General features: G+C 40.6%; 1 protein-coding gene across 1 annotated transcript in view; it reads left to right on the forward strand.

Annotated features, from left to right (window-relative positions):
• Positions 1–24,013, forward strand: part of DENND5B (DENN domain containing 5B) — a 177,826-nt gene that overhangs the window by 88,632 nt on the left and 65,181 nt on the right. The window contains exons 3-4 of the mRNA XM_081083696.1: positions 6,494–7,160; positions 21,253–21,440. Of these exons, the coding sequence (XP_080939822.1) occupies positions 6,494–7,160; positions 21,253–21,440 (855 nt within the window). The remainder of the gene's footprint in view (positions 1–6,493; positions 7,161–21,252; positions 21,441–24,013) is intronic.

Here is a 24,013-nt window from a genome sequence, read left to right on the forward strand (position 1 = left end):
TTTTTCACCCTCCCTCCTCGGCAGTCAGTTATGTGTCTACCTCTCTCTGTTTCTACACACCCACCATAGTCCAAACCTCCAAGCTCTCTTACCTGGACTCCTGCTCCTGTCCTTTCCGTTCCTCACACTGTAGCTTCCGCCTAAGCTGTTGGTTCTCTCAAAAGCTCTTCTTCACATAGTAAATTCTTATTGACCCCTCAGACTTCAACTTAAATGTGATTTCCTCAAAAAAGCCATTTTAGACCACCTTCCACCACCTTCCCAACATTCAGTCAGGTTCCCTTAGCACCTTGTACCTTTTGTAGCACTTATCCCAACTGCAGTTAATTATTATGTAGTTAGTTGTCAACTTTATGTCTCCTACTATAACTCTGCATCTCACCACTAGGCCAGGAAACACTTTCATTCATTGCTATGTCCCTCGCTTTGCACATAGTAGGGATTCACATCACTGAGTAAATGAAGGAACGTTTACTTGCTTACAATACTTCCCTTCCCCATCCTTGTCTATTCAGATGTCATCTCAGTGCAAAACCATCCCTTAAGCCGTAGTTAGGTGTTTTCTCTTCTCTATTTCTATAAATCTTGAACATACTCCATAGCAGCACTGATCACATCATTTTGTAACTGTTGGTTTACACTATGCCTTTTTTTCCTGTTAGACTGTGAGCTCCCTGAGGTAGGAATTATTTTTATACTTGTCTTTCAGTTATTAAGGTCTAATGCAATACATGTTATAAAATAATATTAAAGGAAGGAGGAAGAGGAGGAAAGGAGGAAGCAAAACAAACTGACCAACTCTTTCAGAGTTTTCTGAGTAATTTTCTCTTTTATTTGGGTAATAAGAGAGAGGGCATAGGAATCATAGAATGATGGAAAAGAGAAAGAGGAATTACTAAAATTCTAGCCAAACTTCCTAAAGAGTCCAGAGGGACAATAAGGACATTTGGTCAATCAAACCAGGAGATGTACACAACATTGTGAGCCCATTTTTGCTAAATTAATTTTTATTTCCACTGGCAATCTGGGCAATAGTTGTTTTATTGTGAGAGAGTGGTGTGGGGCAGGGGGTATTGTTAGTATATATCAATAGTAGGGAGTAACAAGAGATTGTTGAATGCCATAGTGAGTATCTTGATTTCTATCTCAGATTTTCTGAAACATAAACTGATGTCCTGGCTGGGTAGTTCAGTTGATTGGAGCATTCTCCCAATGCATTAAGGTTGTAGGTTCCATCCCCGGTCAGGGCAGGTATAGGAATCAGCCAATGAATGCATAAATAAGTGGAATAATGACTTATTCAATCTCTCTCTCTCTCTCTCTCTCTCTCTCGCTCTCGCTCTCGCTCTCGCTCTCATATCAATAAATAAGTTAAAAATTTCAATAAAGAAACCTGACAATTCATATAATAATTCTTACTTAAAAAATATTTTGTTTATTGATTTCAGAGAGGAAGGGAGAGGGAGAGGGAGAGAGAGATGGAAACATCAATGATGAGAGAGAGTCATTGATCGGCTAGCTCCTCCCCCCCCCTCCCCCCCAATTTCCCACTGGGGATTGAGCCGGCCGGGCAACAATTCTTACTTTTAAAAATGAAAAAGCAATAGCATTTTCTAGTTCATGGTTCTCAGATTAGAAATATAATTCTTACTTTTTTTTTATTTGTAGGAAGAGAATTTAAGAATTCTTAACATCTGTTATATGTAGCATAAAAAAGTCATTCTTTACTTTGAGCACAACTTCTGGCAAGCTTTCTCTATAAATGTTTGACTGTGTGCTCAAGAAAGCTACAAACCCTTAAGGGAATATTTGGCAGTTGTTCAAGAACAGTTCAAGCTGTAATTTTGTGGTTTCTGGTGTCAGGAAAGCCTATTGATTAAATTAAATCTTTATGTTGACTTTAGAGGTTACTATGTTTCTTTATGGCCTACTTGAGGTAAAAAGATAACTACAGACTGAATCAGGAGATGAAGTCGGTCTGGTCCTGTTCTCCCAGCTATTGTCTTTGTTTGTTTTCTTGTTCATTAATTTATTCATTCAACAAATGTGCCATGCATTATGCTAAACAAGCTTGAGTTTAGCCTGGGCCTAGAGTGTTTCAAATCATTCTTCCTACAATCTTTAAAAAAAAAAATATGTGTGTGTATGTATGTATATATATATTTATTTTATTGATTTCAGAAAGAAAGAGAGAGGGAGAGAGAGATGGTCGTGCAGAAGCAGCCGTAGAGAGTGCTGGACTGGATGAGTGTGATGGTGTTCCAGTAACATTTTACTTACAGGCCAAAAGGCTGTAGTTTGTTGATTTAAAACAGGATTATTATTTTGTTTATAAATCAACAGTTTAGATAGGGTTTGGCAGGGTTGCCCTTCTCAAAGTCTTACCCATTCCTTCATCTTGCCAACAGCTGCTTTCACACTACAGTGGTAGAGTCATTGTAACAAAGTCCATGTGGCCTGAAGACCCTAAAATATTCATCTGAATCTTTACAAAAAAACGTCGGTGGGTCCTTGATGTTGGCACTCTCACCGGCCCACCCAGACTTGCTGGGAGAGTGGCAAGGTTCTGGAAGAGCATGTGGAACTAGAAAAAATTGAGAGCCGTTTTTAGAAATACAATCTGCTACAGGGACAAACCATGTGGATACCTAGGGGAAGATGATTGCAGCCAGAGGGAATAGCAAATTTTGGCAAAAGCAGGCTGGGTGTGTCACAGAACAGCAATCTGGCTAGTGTTGCTGGAGCAGAGTAGGTGAGCTAGAGAGCAGTGGGAGATGAAGGCAGAGAAGTTGCTGGGGCCAAGTCATGTGGGGCAGGATTTCAGTTTTTAGCGAGATGAGAGGCCATTGGAGGGTTTTGAGAAGTGTGACAAAATGTAACATTTTTAAGGATCACTTTAGCTACATATGGGGACTAGATTATGGGCGACAAAGGCAAAAGCAGGAGACAGGTTAGCAGAATGTTAAATAGTCACCAGGCAAGAGAAGATGTGACTTAGAGTAGTAAGAGTGAAGATAGAACGAGCTAGTTCGTTTCTGAATATATATATATATATATTTTTAATTAAATCTTTATTGTTCAGATTATTACATTAGTTACTCTTTTTTCCTACCATAACTCCCCTCCACCCAGTTCCCACCCCACCTTCTGCCCTCACTCCCCACCCACTGTCCTCATCCATAGGTGCACGATTATTGTCCAGTCTCTTCCCTCACCCCACACCCCTCCCCCCCCCCCAAGAATAGTCCATTCCCTTTCTATGTCCCTGATTCTATTACAATCGCCAGTTCATACTGTTCATCAGATTATTTATTCCCTTGATTTTTAGATTCACTTGTTAATAGATGTGTATTTGTTGTTCATAATTTGTATCTTTACCTTTTTCTTCTTCTTCCTCTTCTTAAAGGATACCTTTCAGCATTTCATATAATCCTGGTTTGGTGGTGATGAACTCCTTTAGCTTTTCCTTATCTGTGAAGCTCTTTATCTGGCCTTCAATTCTAAATGATAGTTTTGCTCGATAAAGTAGTCTTGGTTGTAGGTTCTTGGTATTCATCACTTTGAATTTCTTGCCACTCCCTTCTGGCCTGAAAGGTTTCTGTTGAGAAATCAGCTGACAGTCGTATGGGTATTCCCTTGTAGGTAACTGATTTTCTTTCTCTTGCTGCTTTTAGGATTCTCTCTTTGTCTTTTGCTCTTGGCATTTTAATTATGATGTGTCTTGGTGTGGTCCTCTTTGGATTCCTTTTGTTTGGGGTTCTCTGCGCTTCCTGGACTTGTAAGTCTATTTCTTTCACCAGGTAGGGGAAGTTTTCTGTCATTATTTCTTCAAATAGGTTTTCAATATCTTGCTCTCTCTCTTCTTCTGGCACCCCTATAATTCAGATGTTGGTACGCTTGAAGCTGTCCCAGAGGCTCCTTACACTATCTTCGTATTTTTGGATTCTTTTTTCATTTTGCTTTTCTGGTTGGGTGTTTTTTGTTTCTTCGTATTTCAAATCTTTGGCTTGATTCTTGCGTTCCTCTGGTCTGTTGTTGGGAGTCTGTATAATGTTCTTTATTTCAGTCAGTGTATGCTTAATTTCTAGTTGGTCCTTTATCACAACATCGAGGGTCTCATTAGATTTCTTGAGGATCTCACTACATTTATCGGCGGTCTCACCAGTCTTCTTGAGGATCTCACTGCATTTATCGGCGGTCTTACCAGTCTTTTCGAGGGCCTTATTAAGATTATCGGCGGCTTCTAGACAGTTCTTTAAAGACCTTAAAAGTGTGGTTTTGAACTCTATATCCAGCAGTTTGCTTTCCTCCCATTCTGTCGTTTGTGTCCTGTTTCTTTGTCTCGGCATTTTTTATGCTTCTCTGTATTGATAGAGTTCCTTTCTGTGCTAAGTGTCCTAATTACCTGAGGTAGACACTCTTGGTGCACCCCCTTGTGGGCTTTGTGCACAGTCTTGTTGTAATTAAGCCTTGATTGTTGTAGTTATCACTGTGAGGAATTGACCTCCAGGCCAATTGGCTGTGAGAATCAGCTGTGTCTGCAGTGGGAGAACTTGTGCTGGAGACACCCCTCTGGGGCTAGACTTGCTTCAACGGGGCTTTGGTGCTCACTCTGAATATATTTTTGAAGGTAGCATTAGTGGTCCTTGTTAATGGACTGGATAATGGTGTGAGCGAGAGAGAAGTCAGAGATGACCCCAAGGTTCTGAGGCGTTCTTGCCGCCTCCTTGGGACCCCTTTGAAAACCGCTGCCTTTCCGCGCAGGAAGGGTGATGAGCCCAGAGGCACGTCTAATTCTGTCCCCCTCCTGCTATAAACCTTCAGAGGCTTCCGTTGCCCTCTCCGGACTTCTAATGTGACTCACCAAAGCCCTTCATGGCCCAGCCCCTAATTATTTCTCCTGCGCCCTCTCCCCCCCCCCCCCCTGCATCCTGTTCCCCACCCACAGTGACTTTCCGTTCCTCGCACCCTCGTCCTTTGTCTTCCGAGCTTTTGCACCCGGTGTCCTTTCTGCCTCCTTATCTCACTAACACCTGTACTTACGCTTAGGTTTCCGCCTGGTTTTTCTTCTTCTCCTCCCCCTCCCCCTCCCCTTCCCCCTCCCCCCCTTCTCCTCTCCCTCCTCCTCCTCCTTCTTCTTCTTCCTTTTTCTTCTTTCTTCCTCCTCTACCCCTTTTCTCATTTATGTCCTTCTGCTGTTTTTTTTTTCTTTCATAACAGCCTGTGTTGACCCTGTTATAGTACTTTTCATACTTTAGTGTTTATGTTTGTTTTTAATCATCTGTCATTCTTACTGGACTAGAAGCTCCACAGGAGCAGGTACTGACTTGTGTCTGTCTCTCTCACCATCCTGTCACCATCGAGGGCCTCGCTCATAAAGGCAGTTAGCAAGTGTTTGTTGACAGTTTGACCAAAGTACAGGTAACTTTTCAGGCAAATTGTGTTTTCTTGGTAATGTGGGGATGGCTTTGGGGGAACTTCTCACTTTTACCCACATCAGTGATCAAGCCTGAAAAAAGGAAAGAAAAATATAATGTAAAAATGTATGATAAAATTATTTCTATGCAGAAAGCATATTGAAATATAAAAGTAAAAAGGAATATATAAAAATAATGATTCTATTTGGGTAGTTGAATTATAAGTTCTGTTTTTCTTAGTGTAGTTCAAATTTTCTATAATTTGTTTCATTTCTTTTACTTAAAATATTTTTAGAAGAATTTTAAAGACTCAGTTCTAATTTCTTGTGCATTTTAAGTATCTTAAATATAACATCTTTAACTCCTCAGGTAATTTATTCCCAAATTTGACTGAATCCTGAGTAGTTCCCAAGACCCAGAGCACAATCTCTACTGGAAATAATCTGAAATGTCTGGTTTCTCCCCTTCAGCTTCAGTAAATCAAAAATCATTCCACTTTCAAAGTGTATTTTTCAAGGATGAAGTGTCATATTGTTCAAAATAGATAAAATAACTTATTATTCCATATTTATCAAGTGAGCCTTCATCTATTTCCTTATTTCTTTGAAACCTTATCATCACTACTCTAAAAATAGTACTTAAATATTAAATATCTGTAAAGTGCCCTTGAGTATTTTGTCTTCAAGTCACAGATGTAGCAAATGTTCTAGATAATGAAACTGGCTCAGAGAAGTTACATCAGTGGTTCTCAGCCTTGGCTGCACATTAGAATCACCTGGGAATCTTTTTTAAATCCTGATTTCTGGGCCTCATCCTCCAGAAATTCTGTTTCTTTGTTACTAATGTTGTGGCCCCACTCCGTAACAAAGAAACAGAATTTCCGGAGGACGAGGCCCAGAAATCAGGATTTAAAAAAGATTCCCAGGTGATTCTAATGTTCAGCCAAGGTTGAGAACCACTAAGTTACATGATTTGCTGAAGGTCACAAGATGGGATAGAGGTTCTCGAACATTGTCTTTTTCTGGTTTGAAGTTATTCGAGCACTGCATTCTGATGCTTCCCCTCTTCCTCCACAGTTGTGCATGCCGAAAGGGCTGTCTTTCAGAACACAGACTGACAACAGAGACCCTCAGTTCCACTCGTTTATAATCACGCGGGAAGATGGTTCTCGCACCTATGGTTTTGTTCTCACTTTTTATGAAGAAGTTACAAGTAAGCAGATCTGCACAGCTATGCAGACGCTCTACCAGATGCACAACGCCGAGCATTACAGCAGCGTCTACGCCTCCTCCTCCTGCAGCATGGACTCGCTAGCCAGCAGCATTGACGAGGGGGACACAACTTCCCTTTTGAAACTCCAGCGATACAACTCGTATGACATCAGCAGAGACACCCTGTATGTTTCCAAAAGCATATGTTTGATCACACCACTGCCTTTCATGCAGGCCTGCAAGAAATTCCTCCTCCAGCTTTACAGAGCAGTTACCTCGCAGCAGCCACCACCCTTGCCGCTGGAGAGCTACATCCATAATATTCTCTATGAGGTACCCCTCCCACCGCCAGGGAGATCGCTGAAATTTTATGGTGTTTATGAACCCGTCATATGCCAGAGGCCTGGGCCCAATGAACTCCCCCTCTCCGATTACCCTCTGCGAGAGGCCTTCGAGCTCCTGGGGTTGGAGAACCTGGTGCAGCTGTTCACCTGCGTCCTTCTAGAGATGCAGATCCTTCTCTACTCACAAGGTAGGTCTTGCCTAGACTCTGAGTCTCCCGGAAACAAGTACTCATGCTCCCAATTGCTGTGTTTCCATGGGGTGTATTGTTAGAAATGAATAACTCATGGTCAGAAGTCTTTTCTGTTTTGTGTAAAAGGAACAGGTGTCGGTGGAACCAGAGGCCGAGACATTCCATCTCTTTAGGGTGGCAGTGCTGTAGAGAATAGCAGGAAAGAATACAAAAGCAGTAACTTGGCTGACTTGAGCCTATTTTTTCATGGGAAATCCCCCCTCTCCCCCTCTGTCCTGATAATACATAATTATCCTAAAAGAAACATTCCTTTTCATAATGAAAGTCAGAGAGTACTGTTACTACCAGGAACATGTAGACTTTTCATTTTTTACAGATTAGTAAAGGCTCACGTCACAACTCAGCTGACAGTAGAAAGGGAGAAACGAAATTGTTAGGACTCTGCAGCTCCCGAGGGCAGCGGTTTTCAGCCTTTTCACCTCGTGGCACACATAAAATATTGATTAAAATTGCGTGGCACAAAAAAAAAAAAATTTTTTTTGCCGATCTGACAAAAAAATAGGTATAATTTTGATTCATTCACACAGGACAGCTATTGTTGTATTGGCTGTTGTTACTGTTGTCGTTTTTTATTTGACAGTCTAAGGCAGCGGTTCTCAACCTGTGGGTCGCGACCCCTTTGGCGGTCGAACGACCCTTTCACAGGGAGCACCTAAGACCATCCTGCATATCAGATATTTACATTACGATTCATAACAGTAGCAACATGACAGTTATGAAGTAGCAACGAAAATAATTTTATGGTTGGGTCACAACATGAGGAACTGTATTTAAAGGGCCAGAAGGTTGAGAACCGCTGGTCAGGGAAAAGAGGTCATTGCTCCTGACCAAAGAGTCAGGTATTGCATATGTTAAATACACTTTCGGCACCGGGTTGAGGGTGGCTGTCCTAAGGCAGTCAGCTGTGGGTCTTTGCCTGTGGCTGATTCCATGTGGTGAGAGAAGGGGTAGGCTGTGAAACTCTGTACTTTCCTGGGTCTGACAATTCCACCAGAGTTATGCGGGGGCTTTTGTTTTGTTCTTGATCCCAGAACGAAGTTACTGGTACCTGGGTGATGTTTTCCACTCAGAGTTCTCCCAGCACACACTTAATTGAAACTAACACAGCGTGGGTTTCATTTTCTTTTGCCGGGCTGCATAGGGATGTGCAGAGGAAACGGAGATGCCGAGTCTTAATGGGGAACGAATGGAGGGAGAGCGTAAAATGGGACCTGTGCACTGATGAGCCCTCTGAGGAATGGGGCCCCGATATTTGGGTTTGCGTTTTGCTAACTTGTGTTCAGGCAGAACGGAAGTGCAGCCAGCCTCCTGACTGCTGCTGTCAGGCTCGTTTTGCTGCGTTCCGGTTTTTCTTTTCTGTTTCAGATGATAAGTGAGAGGCGGAGCCAAGCAGGCTATCTTGGTCCTTCCCCATCTTGTGTGTCTGTTGTCACGATTTGCGTGTTGACAGCCTTCCGCGGGGTTGTATTTCTTCAGCTTATCCTACGTAATGTTCTTCGATAATGTGTCCCAGCGTCTCAGTGCTGTTGTCAGGGAGCTCTTCTCCAATAGCCAGTCCGCGCTCTTACCTTTCCTCGCGCTCTCACCTTCTTCGTGCTCGCCATAACCTAGGATCACCCCTTTGTGTCTGAAAGATTTAACCTGAAGTGATTCTCCCTTCTTTTCTGTTTCTTCCTTTCTTGCTTTATTCCCTGAAGGGAGTAAGGATTAGAGAGTTGCTGGAGGGGCAGGGGCTTGGAGCTTAATATGCTCAAGTGTAGTCGTAACCCATTAGAAAAGAGAATTTTAGGTCCTAGGTATACAGGTCATTTGCAAGGTCATATAGTTCAGTGTCCTAATGTTCTGGTTAGAAAGAATATTGGTTTTTGAAGTCATAACAGCCCTGGGTTCAAATCTCTGCTCTGTCACTTACTGTAACCATGGACAAGTTACGTAATCTTCCTGAGTGTTAAGTTTATTTTTATGGGGGGTGACTATTTGTTTTTTTCTTCTCCTCACTGATTTATTGTGAAGGCTAAATAAGAAAACTTGTACAAAATAGTTTGAGCATAATTGGCTCACTCTATGACAGTCAATGCTGTTGTCATTATTAGTTTTATTAGTCCTACATAATCCTTTCTGAATTATGCATATCTTAAATTGTGAGGGTCTAATATATTACTGCATTTAAAGTACCTGGTATAACTTTGTTAAAAAGTTAAGGCCTTTATTTCAGGGTTGAGAACCTAATAAATGTTCTCTTATACTAAATGTCATGCTTTTTTCTTTAAAATATATTTTTGTTGATTTCAGAGAGGAAGGAAGAGGGAGAGAGAGATAGAAACATCAATGATGAGAATCATTGATTGAGTGCCTCTTGCACGCCCCCCACTGGGGATTGAACCCGAAACCCAGGCATATACCCTAACTGGGAATCGAACCCCATGACTTCCTGGCTCATAGGTCAATGCTCAATCACTGAGCCATGCCGGCAGGGCTGTCATGCTTTTTTTTTTAAAGAAAAAAACCTTCCGTTATCACAGCTCCTGTTTTAAGTAGCACTGTATCTCTCATTGCTTGTGGTCTGTCCGGAGTGCTCTTCTTTCTGCTCTGATTACCTTATCCCATCTGATTTATGGAGTCTGTTGAAAAGTTATAGTTGATTAATGTCCACCTATTTATTTCAGTTTCAGATGAAGAATGATTACTTATGAGCATGTTTTTGTACTCAAATGAATATTTTTTGGTAACTTGATCTTATGTTTAGAACAAGAGTGACTCTTGAGATTGTAGAAATATACATATATATTTTTTTAAGAGTGTCATACAAAAAACGTCTCATACAATAATTTTATAATCATTCGCTGCAATCACTGTATGTTAGGAATTGTACTATAAAGATGCCTTGTTCGTTTTGGTTTTATTCTCTACCTTTAATCCTCTCAACAGTGAATTAGTACTGTTATCCATCTTTTATCAAGGAGGAGGCTCAGGGATCCAAGCTGTTACATAATGTGGTGCAGCTAGAAATGGGTCTCGGACCAGCCTTTCTGCAGGGCACTTAACCACCATGTTCACTGTGTTGGGCAGGGCACCTAACCTTGCCTTCTCTGTCTCAATAAGTTATTTTTAAATTATAAACACATTCTGCAGGCCTGTAGTGTAGATAGCATGCTAAGTAATTACAGAGTATAAAATGAAAGCTCCGTGTAAATGCTCATTTTAATATTGACAATGTCTCTCCCATTAGAGAAAGACATTTCATTTAAACGAATGAAATAAAAGAGTCATTATGTTGATTTGTGCTCTGGTGCCCTCCTTCATTCTTCCTGACTGTGTTAAGGGGGTTTTAATAACATCTGATACTTCATTTCTTCTTCGCGGATAAAGCTGTGCCATGAAATTTTAAAACATTGCAGGTGCTGAAATATTACCACGAAACTGCAAAGGGAATCAAAGTAGATGCATTTCAGTGATGAAATTATCTTTCTAGACTGATTTGAAATTCTGGTCACAGCCCATTTCAAAGATTCAGACTGTTACTTAGAGAGCGTGTGCATCACAGTCACTTTGCTGTGGTAACTAGCTGGAGATTTTAGATGGAGAAAGCACGCACCCAGGAGGTTAAAGCTCTTCTCTGGGACCCCAGATCAGAAGAGAGCACTTTCTTCTGCAACCTGGAAGTACCTGGAGCAAGACAGGGAAGATTGGAGTATGGTTCTCTTTTCAAAGGAACAGTGGGGGAATAAAAGGTAGGGGAATCTAAACACCAGGGTCTAACTTTTGGTACCAGTAACTAAAGTCTCAGGAACATCTTTGGGCCTTGCTTCCCTCCTTTGACTCTTCACAATGGAAAGAAGCAGTTACCCACAGCCCGTACTGCACTGCCTGCCTGGGTGCCTACACAGCCCTCTTCTCCACTCCCCTCCCTCCTGTAAGTTGGGCGTGAATTTAACCTTGTCAGGAAGTAGAAGCTACTTGAGGTTTTTAGAAAAAGGGGAGAGTTTTCTAATCACAAGTTGCTGACCATACTGAACTGAACACCATAGCTTATTGGTTATGGAGTTTATAAATCATAAAAGCACAATTGATACATTTTTAAAAATAGGTTTGTTTGTTTTTTTAATATATATTTTTATTGATTTCAGAGAGGAAGGGAGAGGGAGAGAGAGATGGCAACATCAATGATGAGAATCATTGATTGGCTGCCTTCTGCACGCCCCCTATTGGGGACAGAGCCCGCAACCTGGGCATGTACCCTTGACCGGAATTGAATCCAGGACCTTTCAGTCCACAGGTTGGCGCTCTACCCACTGAGCTAAACCAGCTAGGGCAAAAATAAGTTCTTATTGATTTTTAGAAAGAGAAGAAGGGAGAGGAAGAGAGAGAAACATTGATGTGAAAGAGAAACATCGACTGGTTGCCTACTGCATGCACCTGGACCGGTAATCAAACCCACAACCTGGATATGTGCCCTGACCAGGAATTGAACTGGTGACCTTCTTGTGCATAGGATGTTGTTCAACCAACTGAGCCACACTGGCCAGGGCACAATTGATATTTTAATTTTTAAAAAAATATATTTTATTGATTTTTTACAGAGAGGAAGGGAGAGGAATAGAGAGCCAGAAACATCAATGAGAGAGAAACATCGATCAGCTGTCTCCTGCACACCCCCCACCGGGGATGTGCCTGCAACCAAGGTACATGCCCCTGACCGGAACCAAACCTGGGACCCTTGAGTCCGCAGGCCGACGCTCTATCCACTGAGCCAAACTGGCCAGGGCCACAGTTGATGTTTTGATGGCAGAAAGTGGGTTCCTATGATCTGTATTTTAAACTTGTCTGTAAAGCAGCAGAGTATGATCAGCTTTGGCCAATATTTTTATACTATTAGCTTTATTCTGTGATGATAAAGGGATCTTAATATTAAGACATTTTTAAATAATTTTTTGTACATATTCAAGAAACTAATCCTTTGTCAATTTATGTGTAACACATTATATTTTTTTCCAATTTGTGGCTCTTAATTTTCCTTTAGGGGCTGTTTCATGAATTAAGATGCTCTTAATATTTATGAGTTCAAATTTATCAATTTTTTTGAGCTCATGACTTAACTTTGCCTTATTTAAGAAGTCCTCTAATTTTGAGATCATAAAAATAGTCTATTTTTTAAAAAAATGTTTTAAAGTTACACTTAGTATTTAAGGCCTTAATCTCTGTATAAGAAGTTGATTTTTGTTTAGTGAGGAAAAGATCAATTTTAATACTTTCGAAATATCCATAACTAGTTATGGGAGAGCAGACATTCTTCCTCCCTCCAATCTTCCATCAGACGTGGAAGTTCCTGTACGTGAGAGCGTATTTCTAGCCTTTCTGTTTATTCTGCTAGTCTTTCTGTCTCAGTTCTAAATTACCATAGCTTTACAGTAAGTCTTGGCATCTGATAGGACAATTCTCTTCACCACCATCTTTTTATTGAATGCATTGAATTTAGTTTGGGGACAGTTAACATTTACAATATTGAATCTCCCCTTCCATGAAAATGTTATATGCCTCCATTTATAAGGATCTTCTTTAAAGTCTGTCAGTAAAGTTTTATAAAGTAAAGTAGATTATAATGTGCAAATAATGACAGCTTTGTTGCTTCTATTCCAATCTTTGTCACATTTATTTCTTTTTCTTGCCTTACAGTACTAACTAGGCCCTCCAGTCCAGTATAGAATGGAATTGATAGCAGCAGACATTTTTGTCTTTTCCTGATTTTAAAAAGGATGCTTCTAATGTTTCACTATGAAGTGTAACATTTGCTGTAATGTTTTTAGTAAATAACCTCATAACAGGTTAAAGAAATTCCTTGTATTTCTAGTTTCTTCAAAGTTTTTAAAAATTGTGACATGTGTTATATTTTATTGAATACTCTTTGTGTATCAAGATGATCATTTTTTTCTCTTTTTAATCATTTAGTAAGGTGAAAAATCTATATTCCATCCTTACATTCCTATAATAAATCTGACTTTGTCATGATGTATTATTACCTTTTTAATATATGCTTGATTTAATTTGATAATATTTTTATTAGAATTTTTGCATCTATGTTTTTTAATGATTTGGTTTATAATTTTTATTGCTTGTACTATCTTGTCTGGTTTTTGGTATTAAGGTCATTCTGACTTCATAGAAAGAGTTGGAAAGTGTTTATTTTTCTCTGGAAGGTAAAGTGGACAAGAGTTTATGTAAGGTTAGAATTATTTGTCCCATGACTACTTGAGAAAACTTGTCTGTAAACTGGTCTTTTTGGAAGATGTTAAGTACCAATTCAGTGTCTTTATGGTTTACTACCGTTCATATAGGGTAAAGTTACATGGGTACAGAATTAGTGGGCTGTTTTTACCACTAGGCCATACAACTGCATTCAATGTTAACCCCGTTTTGCCAGATGAGGTGAAGTCAGGACCAATCAGGCAGGCTCTGAGGAATTCTGACAACGGTTTAAAAGTAGAGTTACAAAAGTAGTTCTTGCCCTCGCTGGTTTGGCTCAGTGGATAGAGCGTCAACCTGCGGACTGAAGGGTCCCAGGTTCAATTCCGGCCAAGGGCACATGCCCAGGTTGCGGGCTTGATCCCCAGTGTGGGTTGTGCAGGAGGCAGCCGATCAATGATTCTCTCTCATCATTGATGTTTCTATCTCTCTCTCCCTCTCCCTTCCTCTCTGAAATCAATTTTTTAAAAAAGAAAGTAGTTCTTGCTTTGGAATCATCTTTGCTTCTGACACTTGTAGTCCTGGGCCTGCATCAGGTAGGAAAAAGAAAGTTGAGGCAATATAGGGAGGAAGACAAAAACCATAGTCATTATACCAGCATCCCTCTATCCCCCTCCCCCAGATGCACCAGAAAAACAGAGGAATCTATCTAGTGGGGACCCGCCATTAAGCCCCTTTATGTTGAGTATGAGCACACACACGAAGGCGTGTGAGTCAGGTCTTCATGCCTTTATCTCCACCCTTTTAAGACAGTGGGTTTCAGTTGGCTGGTCCAGTTCTCTATTAAACCTGGCTCTGAGGATGATGAGCAACATGGCATGTCCATTTGATGTGATACCTCTTTGCCTGCTGTTGAATGCTATGTGCTGTGAAGTGCAGTCTGTCTCTTGCTCTGAAGAAATGTAACTCACCAGCCTAAATTGGTAGAGTATCTTCTGTTTCAATCCTCTCACAGTATTTTGAGCATTTGCATCTACCACCGAGAATGCAAAGCTAAATCCAGAATGAGTGTCTATTCCTGTTAGGACTCATTTATAGCCCCCCCCCCCCCCAGGGCTGCCACCATCCATAATACTCTTGCCAGTCAAGGGGGGTGGTCACCCCCAGGAATCTTCCTCGGAGCCATCTGTAGTCTCTGTCTCCTGTTGGTAGACAAAACAGTTCCTGTTTTGGCATTTTGTGCCTCAGAGGGTATAAGAGGAATATGTACAGATTCAACTCATCTCTGCATTGCTGTAGCCCCCCATGTCTACTCATTTCATGGATCCAGGTGGCCACTTCAGAAGGTGCACTTGGTAGTTCCAGTCACCTCCAGAACCTGGGAGGGGCATCAACATGTCCAACTGTAACGTGCCAGGATGATTCCCATAGGGCTGTGCCTTATAAGGCATCCTTTTAAAGTCCAGTTTTCCATTGCCCATGAGTCAGTAAAAAAAAACCAAAACCCCAAACATATGTGCTTTTACCATTGCTGAGTTCTTCCATCACTTCTAGGAAAACAGCATGCACGTCAGCCCACTGAGCTGATGTGATTTTACCTTCCTTGATCACAGTGGTGGCCTTCCAACCAGGGTGTTGTTCATTCAGCTTGGAACTGTCATTCATCAACCAAGCAGCTCTCTGTTGGTCATTTGAGAGGTGTTTCTAAGGCACTGTCCACGTGATGATGGAATCTAGCAGCTCGTCACTCAGGTCCAGCCAGAGTCAGTCCTGTGGGGAAGGCGGCTCCTGGTTGTAGCTCCTCGCATGCTTCTTGTGACAGGATTCCAATATAAACCATTTCCGTTTTATTATGGAACTCTTCTGAGCATTGCCTTCCCTCATTGAAGTGTTTTTCTTGACATCATGGTTATTCAGGTTTCAAGATTATGTTATGTCTCTCAGTCATAGGGACAGTTTAGATTAATGTTCAATAGCAAGCTAGTAATTGCCTCTCAAATGACAAATCTTTCGTCCAACATCCCTAAAGTTGTCACCGGGAGATGCTCACAGGCTGTTGCCACACGTCCCGGTGTGTGCTCCGCATGGGGCTACTGAACAGTTTGTACCAACACCCCAGCTTCTTTCCTATATCTGCAGCCCAGGCAGTCTTATTTCCATTTAGCATGTCCAATTAACGTTGCTCGGAAGGGTGATTTACATGCCTCTGTTCTACCTCCGGGGGAAGCGTTCCCATTTAGACATAATATCCATTCCCATAAAACATTCCCATAAACGCTGTTTAAACATTCCAGTTTTCACCTAAACTTCCACCTTAATCCTATCAACCTTAACATTTTTATATTCTATCAAAGTAATTGTAGCCTGCGTTACTTCACCAAAGGATTTTGGTAGCGTAGTGCATGCGGGGAGTCCCAGAAATATCTCAGAGCTCCCTGCCTCCCACTATTTTACCCACTATTGTTCTCCTCGCCCCCCACCCCCTCCCACTATTTTACCCGCTTTGTGCATTTGGCTTTTAAGTTCCCAGCAGGGGGTTGAGCTAAGAGACCCTGATCCTTTTGTCAGTCACTATTTTGATTACTCTCTCTGATTGTTGCCCCAGGCCATTCCAGGTCTGGTTTCTCATTAGAATCTTTGCCTCCCCTATGTTTAAAATTTCTCCAAATTTAGACTAAACTTGCTTGGGACCTTTAATGCAGGGGGATCTGTAGGGGTCCCATTGATCTACCCAATCTTATATATAGGGTGTCCCAAAATTCATGCAAGATTTGAATTTTGCGTGAGCATTAACAACAACAAAAATAAAAGCCTAATTTTACTTGGTTTATTGAATCAGATTCTAATATCTGTTGCCCTTTGATTTCAATCCCTTCAATTTGATAAGCATTACCAAGTACCAATTATGGCCCAGGAGCAGGGACAATGAAGACCAATGAAGACCACAGCTTTGCGTATGTGCCAGCAAAGCCGTGGAGGCCATTTACCCGATGTGCTATTCCATACATAACCCTATACTATATACTTTATGAATCAATAAAAAATTTACAATTTTTAATTATAAACCTGTGTTTTCTATCAAAACTACTTCTTGCGTGAATTTTGGGACACCCGATAGTAGTGCTCTATGAGTCTATTAAGACCTTTGTTTCAACCACATCAATGTTTGTTTTATTCATCCCATTTCTTTTTTTATTTTTATTTTTTAATCCTCACCCAAGGATGTTTATTGATTTTAGAGAGAAAGGAAGGGAGAGAGAGAGAAACATTGATGTGAGAGAGGAACAATGATCAATTACCTCCCGTACATGCCCCAACCACGGATCAAACCTGCAACCTAGGTAGTGCCCTGACTGGAGTCGAAACAAGAACCGTGTGGTGTACAGGACGACGCTCCAACCAACTGAGCCATCCGGCCACGGCTCATCCAATTTCTTAACCCTCTAAAGATTTCCACCCTGCTGGGATGAGTTTCTTGACGCTTCCCTTTTTCTTCTTTGATTTGCTCTTATCAATGTTTGCTTTATTCACCTGATTTCTTAATAACTGTTTAAACATTTCCACTCTGCTGGGGATGGGTCCCTGAACTCTCTCCCCTGCCTCTTTGCATTTTCTTGTTAAATAATCTAATGTTTTTATTAGCATCGGTAAGATTCATGAGGGGAAGCTGAGACAGCAAATCTGACCTATTTTGTGGCAGTAAAGTTACACGGGTGCCGTGGCACTATTTATCATGACCCGAATAATGAGCATATTCAGTGGGTGAATATCCTAATTATCATAAAGCCAATTCCATACAGCTTACGTATGAATCATATCAACTGCTTCCTCCGGGGTGTTGCACTTGGCGTTTGTAGGGGAAGTTGGCAGTCCCCCTTCTCAGGATAAACAGACTGCAGTAGCTTTCATCCCGTCCAGCAGGCTGGCTGTTCCCTCAGGGATCACCTGCTGTGTGTCTGGATCGTAGCGAGCCGTCTGTGACCGTCCCAGAGTTAGCGGTGGGTACTGCATCAACTCAAGTTTTGGAAAAGTCTCAACCATTTTTCTAAACATTGCTTCCATTCCTCTTTTAAAAAGAAATCTTTTGAAACACGAATAAAACATGGAAATCTGTCTTGCTCCGCCCCATATCTCTCAGCCTCTTTTTCTGCCTCTGTCTCTGTGCTGCATCCTGGGTGATTTCCCCATATCTGTCTCCCAGGTGATTCTCTTTGTTGCCTGGATCTAATTTGCACTTAACCCTTCCTTTGACATTTTAATCTCCGTGGCCCTATAAACAGTCTTTAGTCCTTAGTGCTTCCTTTAATTTCCTTAAGCATAAAACATACATATCTTATATTCTTGCTCAGATAAGTTTCAGTATTTGATGGGTTGTGTATCGAGGATATATTCCTTCATGAAGGCTTTCTGTTTTTTCTTTCACCGGGCATCTGAGTTCACTGGCAACACGAGTTTCCTTGAAATTAAAAATTTCAGCTTAGTGTTTCTTTGGGATATGCCGGTAGCATAAGTTTGGGTTCCAAACATGCTTGAAAGCTGGCCAGGAGATAGGAGGAATTAGCAGGCAGGCTCTTTTTCTTTTCCTCCCAGAGCCAAGGCAGAGCAGACAGCTTTCCTGGGCGGTACAGGGTCTTTTGTGTATGTGTCGTGTCATTTTGTTTGTTTGTTTTTCCTGTCTTGATCTCTTTTCCCTGAGGTTTTTATTCTCTTTGGGTCCTAGCTTTATGCAAGAGGATCTACTGTCTGGTGAAGGAACAATAAATCATATACTGTATACCAGTCTCTCAGTGTCTAGTAAAAGAGGGGAAAATTGATTTTCACTTCCCATGTGTAAATTTTTCATAGTCAAAGCAAGAAAATAGCCCCGGGTGCTAGTTTCCATTATTTAGGAATTTGTGTTTTCTATGACATTGAACATTTTTTCCATCAACCGTAAATAAAGTAGCTGCCACGCTGTTAGGGGTTTGATTCAACTGCTTAAAACCCTCTACCTTTCAGCCTAAGTCCAATCAGTAGACAGATTAAACCACACAATAATTTAAACAAAGGAGTGTAGTATGAAGAATTATTAAGCTATACTAACTAGGAAAGCAACTATAAAGACTTGAAGGAAACACTAAAGGGTGGGTACCTTAGGAATGACAAAGTTGGAAGGGGAGGCTCCACTTCCCAAGACTGAGGTTCATTCCTCGTTGAAGAAGGAGTGGTTGCAGGTCGTTAGATGGTGGAGAAGGTCAATGGGTTGCCTAGGCCTGAGCTGGTCCTCAAACGTCGAGCAAGTAGAAAACCATCTCCCAGGCACCAGTGAGCTGTGGGTGGTGAACAGGCAGGCATACAGTGGTGTCAGGGCGCCACTGTGGGTGTGAGAGCTGAGTGTGCAGTATTCGTGTACGGAGGGTCATGTGAAGGTGACCACTGGCCCATCTCTGAGACAGCCTACTTCGGGCATGTGGCTGGGGAAGTGTTCCACCAGCTGTGTACCTCACATGTCGGCACTACTGATCAACATGCAAAAGGAGCCAGAACAAACACCACACTGCACGCTGAACCGAGAAGAAACCCCTTCCTCCTGCAGTGCCCTCTACTGCTGAGACGCAGCATGTGCTCACTGTAGAAGAAATGCTTACAGGCCCATTGTCATAGGCCGTGTACTGAGTGAACTTGGAGCTGAGAGGCAATAAATAGGTCACTGGTACAGGAGCTGACTGCTTTAAACCCAGAGCCTTTCACTGTGTCTGACATAGAATCAAGAAAGAAATAAAAAAGCAGTGCCTGACATCCTGGAACTGAGGTAGCTCTCACAGGTAGGCCTCACTGTTACTGCAAACTGATCAGATGCTCACAACTAAGCCATGTGCTCCTACGGAACATGAATGGGCCCATAAGAACATCCACTTTAAACAAGGCCACTGTGCAAAAAACCCACCAAATACCAAGCACCCTCCTCTCTTGCTAAATTAGTAACTGCTCCTTCATTTCCTTACCAGTCACAGCTCTGTCCCCCACTTCAGTCTCCCCGTAGATCAGAGTCACTAGGTGCCCAGTGTTAGAATTGTCCTGACTTCTGACAGCATCCAAGTCAAAGCAAGTCTCTACTGCTTCCTAGACCCAGGCCAGAATTACCCAGCAAAGCCCGGATCCTATAATGGGTGTCTCTACACCTCTTACTAAGACATCCTGCAGTTCTCCAGGGCGTGAGTCCTTCCGCTCTGCAATGAGTAATACATAAATCCAGCTACTCAAACACAGGGGTGTTCTTGGGGTTTTTGACTGAAGAGCATTGACAGAATAAATGATGACTAAGTATATCTTTTTTTAAATCATTTTTTTTTATTTTTCAATTGCAGTTGACATACAATATTATATTAGTTTCAGGTGTACACCCCAGTGATTAGACATTGTATAAGTTATTAAATGATCATCCCAATAAATCTCATACCCATCTAACACCATACACATTTACTACAATATTATTGACTATATTCCCTATACTTTATTTCACCATGACCATTCTGTAACTACAGATTTGTAGTTCTTATCCCTTCACCCCTTTTATCCATCCCTCCCACCCCCATCCCATCTGGCAACTGTCAGTTTTCTCTCTCTCTGTGAGTCTGTTTCTAGTCTGCTTGTTCATTTATGTTGTTTTTCAGGTTCAATTGTTGATAGGTAGATATCTGTTGCCATTTTACTGTTCTTTTTTCTTCTTCTTCTTCTTAAAGAAGACCTTTTAATATTTCATATAATACTGGTTTGGTGATGATGAACTCCTTTACCTTTTTCTTATCTGGGAAGCTCTTTATCTATCCTTCAATTCAAAATGATAGCTTTGTTGGATAGAGTAATCTTGGTTATAGGTCCTTGCTTCTCATCACTTTGAATATTTCGTGCCACTTCCTTCTGGCCTGCATAGTTTCTGTTGAGAAATCAGGTAACAGTCTTATGGGAACTCCCTTGTAGGTAACTGCTTTTCTCTTGCTGTTTTTAGGATTCTCTTTGTCTTTAACCTTGCATTTTAATAAAGCTTTATAAAGCATTGATGACAGAGTGGTTTAAAAGGATAGTTTATTTGTAATTATGTGAGGTGAGATTAACTAAACTTATGATAATCATTTTGCAATATATACTCACATCAAATCACCATGTACTTATAAAACTAATAGAGTTATATGTCAGCTATATCTCAGAACTAGGGAGAAAGGATCCTTTAATATTGTAGACAGTTTTTAGTTTTGATAAATTAGTTCATGTAAACAAAACACAATAAAATAAAATAAAAAACCAACCTTTAATTTTCTGATAACTTTTCACTTTGTCCCCAGATTTGATAGTTCTGTAGTTGGGGGTGAAATATAGAAAGTGTGACTATGAATGCATATATCTGTTGATTTCTTGTACTTACAAAATGAAGTTTAATAAAAATGTAATCTGGATAATTATATATACAAGAAATAAAAGCCTCTGAATCTGGCGATTGTATAGATGTACATGTATACAAGAAGTGATCAATAGCTATGTTCTGGTACAGTTTTAATGGGAGAAGTGCCAAGAGCAGTTTACTTAGTTCTTGTTTCCTCCACGTTTTAAGTAAATTCACAGACCGGTGATTTCACAAGCAAAGAGTATGATGATGTTTCCCACCTCCCATCCTCCCTTACAACCATTCAAATGGAACCATTTAACTCTTTAATTATGGTGGGGTAGAGATGACCTATTTTCTGTCTGGTCATAAAGAAAGCTTTTATTTATTAGCACAAGAATTTTTTTGGAAATTGGTATTTTCGAGCTCAATGCCGTGACTGTGTTTTCACTTGGAATCTTCCCCTCCGTTTTTCCTTGTTCTGTGCAGATTACCAACGCCTGATGACGGTGGCGGAAGGCATCACCACACTCTTGTTCCCATTTCAGTGGCAGCATGTGTATGTGCCCATCCTCCCTGCTTCTCTGCTACATTTTCTTGATGCTCCTGTCCCTTATCTGATGGGTCTTCAGTCAAAAGAAGGAACTGACCGTTCTAAATTAGAACTTCCTCAAGAGGTAAAAGTTATCATGAATGATGAAGCATTTGCTGTTTGTTGATTTAGGTCAGGGATACTTCCCTTAGATAGTATTGCCATTGTCCAAACCCTGTCTCTGTTCTGAATCTCCCAAGTAGGTTTCGGGCAGAGCTAGTGACTGCAGGTCCTGACTCCTGGGGGTTACTGTGACAGTAGTTAATTGAACCTGGTGCAAAGCAGGACGATGGTATATAAATTTGTGAAGCTGGAACAATAGTAATGTTACTTAATTGCTATATTATTCTAATGACATTTTCTTCCCTTTTCCCCATTCACATTATACATTTTGTTTCTAAAACAATGCAGCCCAATTTTAACATCCTTTGAAATCATTGTATTAAACGAGGCGAATTTGATTCTTGACCTCCATCAAATGAAAAGTAACATCTTTCAGCAAGCTGGGGATAATGGAAATATCAAATACTTTAGTATTTGTTGTTTTCTGGCCTAAGGCTAGTTATCAACTTTTTCTAAATGTCAGCTTAGCTAGGTGGTAGAGATAAGAATTCTAACCCCTAGTTTTTAGGCCCCTTAAGGTTACTGTGCTTTCTGTGGGTTATATTTTCAAATGTTGTTTAAGGAGAAAGTAAACAGGAACTTTTGAAAGCATTTTAAATCTGGTTTTTAGCTGTTGTTTAGGGTCCTCAGAATTACAGTGTTAAGCCTTTGAAATGAAATATCGATATGAATGCCATGGCCTATTAAAAAACATAAAATGGTTAATTACGTTATTATCTATTTAATTAGCACCTTTCTTAATGAATCTTTTGTGCTGTGCTTCACTTTTTTTTCTTATTTCCCATAGAATGTCTCATTTTAATAAGTGAATTTAAAAATAACACACTAAGCTGCAGCCATTATACTCAGTATTGATTCCTGTAATCATCCATTGCTTACTTTATTATAATGAACATTTTCCTACCAAAATTAGCATTTTTGTTCCTGGGAAAGTAAGCATGATTCAGATCGTACAAAACACACATGCAGACTGTCTTGGTCTTTTTAAGCTTCATTGTATGCTTTCTGCTTTTGCCTCCTTATTATACCTCTTTTTTTTTGTTACCTGAATGCTCTTGTTTTCTCCTTTATTAAGTTGATCTCAGTATCGTGATGGCTTAAAGACGTAACTCCTTTAAATTTTCAAGGAAAAAGAAATAGATTGGCCAAATGAATTTTGTTTTAAAGTCTTAAACAGTGACCTGTTTTAGTTTCTTGAGTATCTGGTCTATTTGTGTGTTACTCAGATGATATTTTATGAGATCCTTTGTTTATATGTAAATATTATCATTCCATTTTTTGCATGAGTAATAATTGTTGAGGATTTTAAGATACTACCGCCTTAGTTGGTTTGGCTTCGTGGATAGAGTGTCGGCCTGTGGGCTGAAGGATCCCGGGTTCGATTCTGGTTAAGGGCACATGCCAGGTTGTAGGCTCGATCCCCAGTAACGGGCGTGCAGGAGGCAGCCAGTCAATGATTCTCTCTCATCATTGATGTTTCTGTCTCCCTCTCCCTTCCTCTTTGAAGTCAATAAAGATATATTTAAAAAAAAATACTGCCTTGATGTAGTTGGGAAATCTTTCTGTCTCTGTGTGTATCCTTTCACTCTAAAGATAAACTTAAAAAATTTTGTAAGTTTTACAGTAATATCTGTGACTTTCTAATTTTTTATTCATTAAATCAACACTATTCAATAAATATACATGCCTATCTATTCATAGAGTAGAATAATATGAAATTACTTGCATCAGCTGTGACAATAGCAGTGCTTCTGTATAGAAAGTATAAATTAGTACATGGCTTTCAGAAGAAAGTATATCACTTTGCTCTGGTATCATTTTACAATGAGATGAAATAATGTACTTCACATAATTTCGGGAGGAAATAGGTATAAAAATAGCCATTTAAAAAAGTACTTACTGGTTAATACACTAACCACCCCCCACCTTTTTCTGAAAACTGTAAAATAAAATAATAACTAAAAATAACAAGCCTTCTTAGAATAGTTGTGAAAATGTTTACGAAATGGTTATTTTAAGAACGTATGACTTTAGTTGTTAGTTGACTGATGTAACTACATAGACTTAGAATTAACCACCCACTCACTTGCCCCATGATTCCAAATGATGGGTACAGGGAGCCATTTGTTGTATTGTGTTTTTCTGGGGTGGGGATGATGGTGGAAGGATATAGCACTGAGGAATAATTGCATAGGATGACACCTCACTTTTAAAAAATATATATATTTATTGATTCAGAGAGGAAGGGAGGAGAGAAAGATAGAAACATCAATGATGAAAATCACCAATCTCCTGCCCCCTGCATGCCCCCTACTGGGGATCAAGCCTGCAACCCAGGCATGTGCCCTTGACCGGAAGGAATTGAACCCGGGACCCTTCAGTCCACAGGCTGACACTCTATCCACTGAGCCAAACCAGCTAGGGTGCTTCAATACATTTTTATAACAAAAGTTCCCATTTCCCATTTCTACTGTGTGATAATCAAAGCCCCAACTTGGGCTCTTCTCTCCATTCACAGAGAGTCTCATGGGAACA

This window comes from Myotis nattereri (genome assembly GCF_964212035.1).
Source record: "Myotis nattereri genome assembly, chromosome: 2".
Taxonomy (NCBI): Eukaryota; Metazoa; Chordata; class Mammalia; order Chiroptera; family Vespertilionidae; genus Myotis; species Myotis nattereri.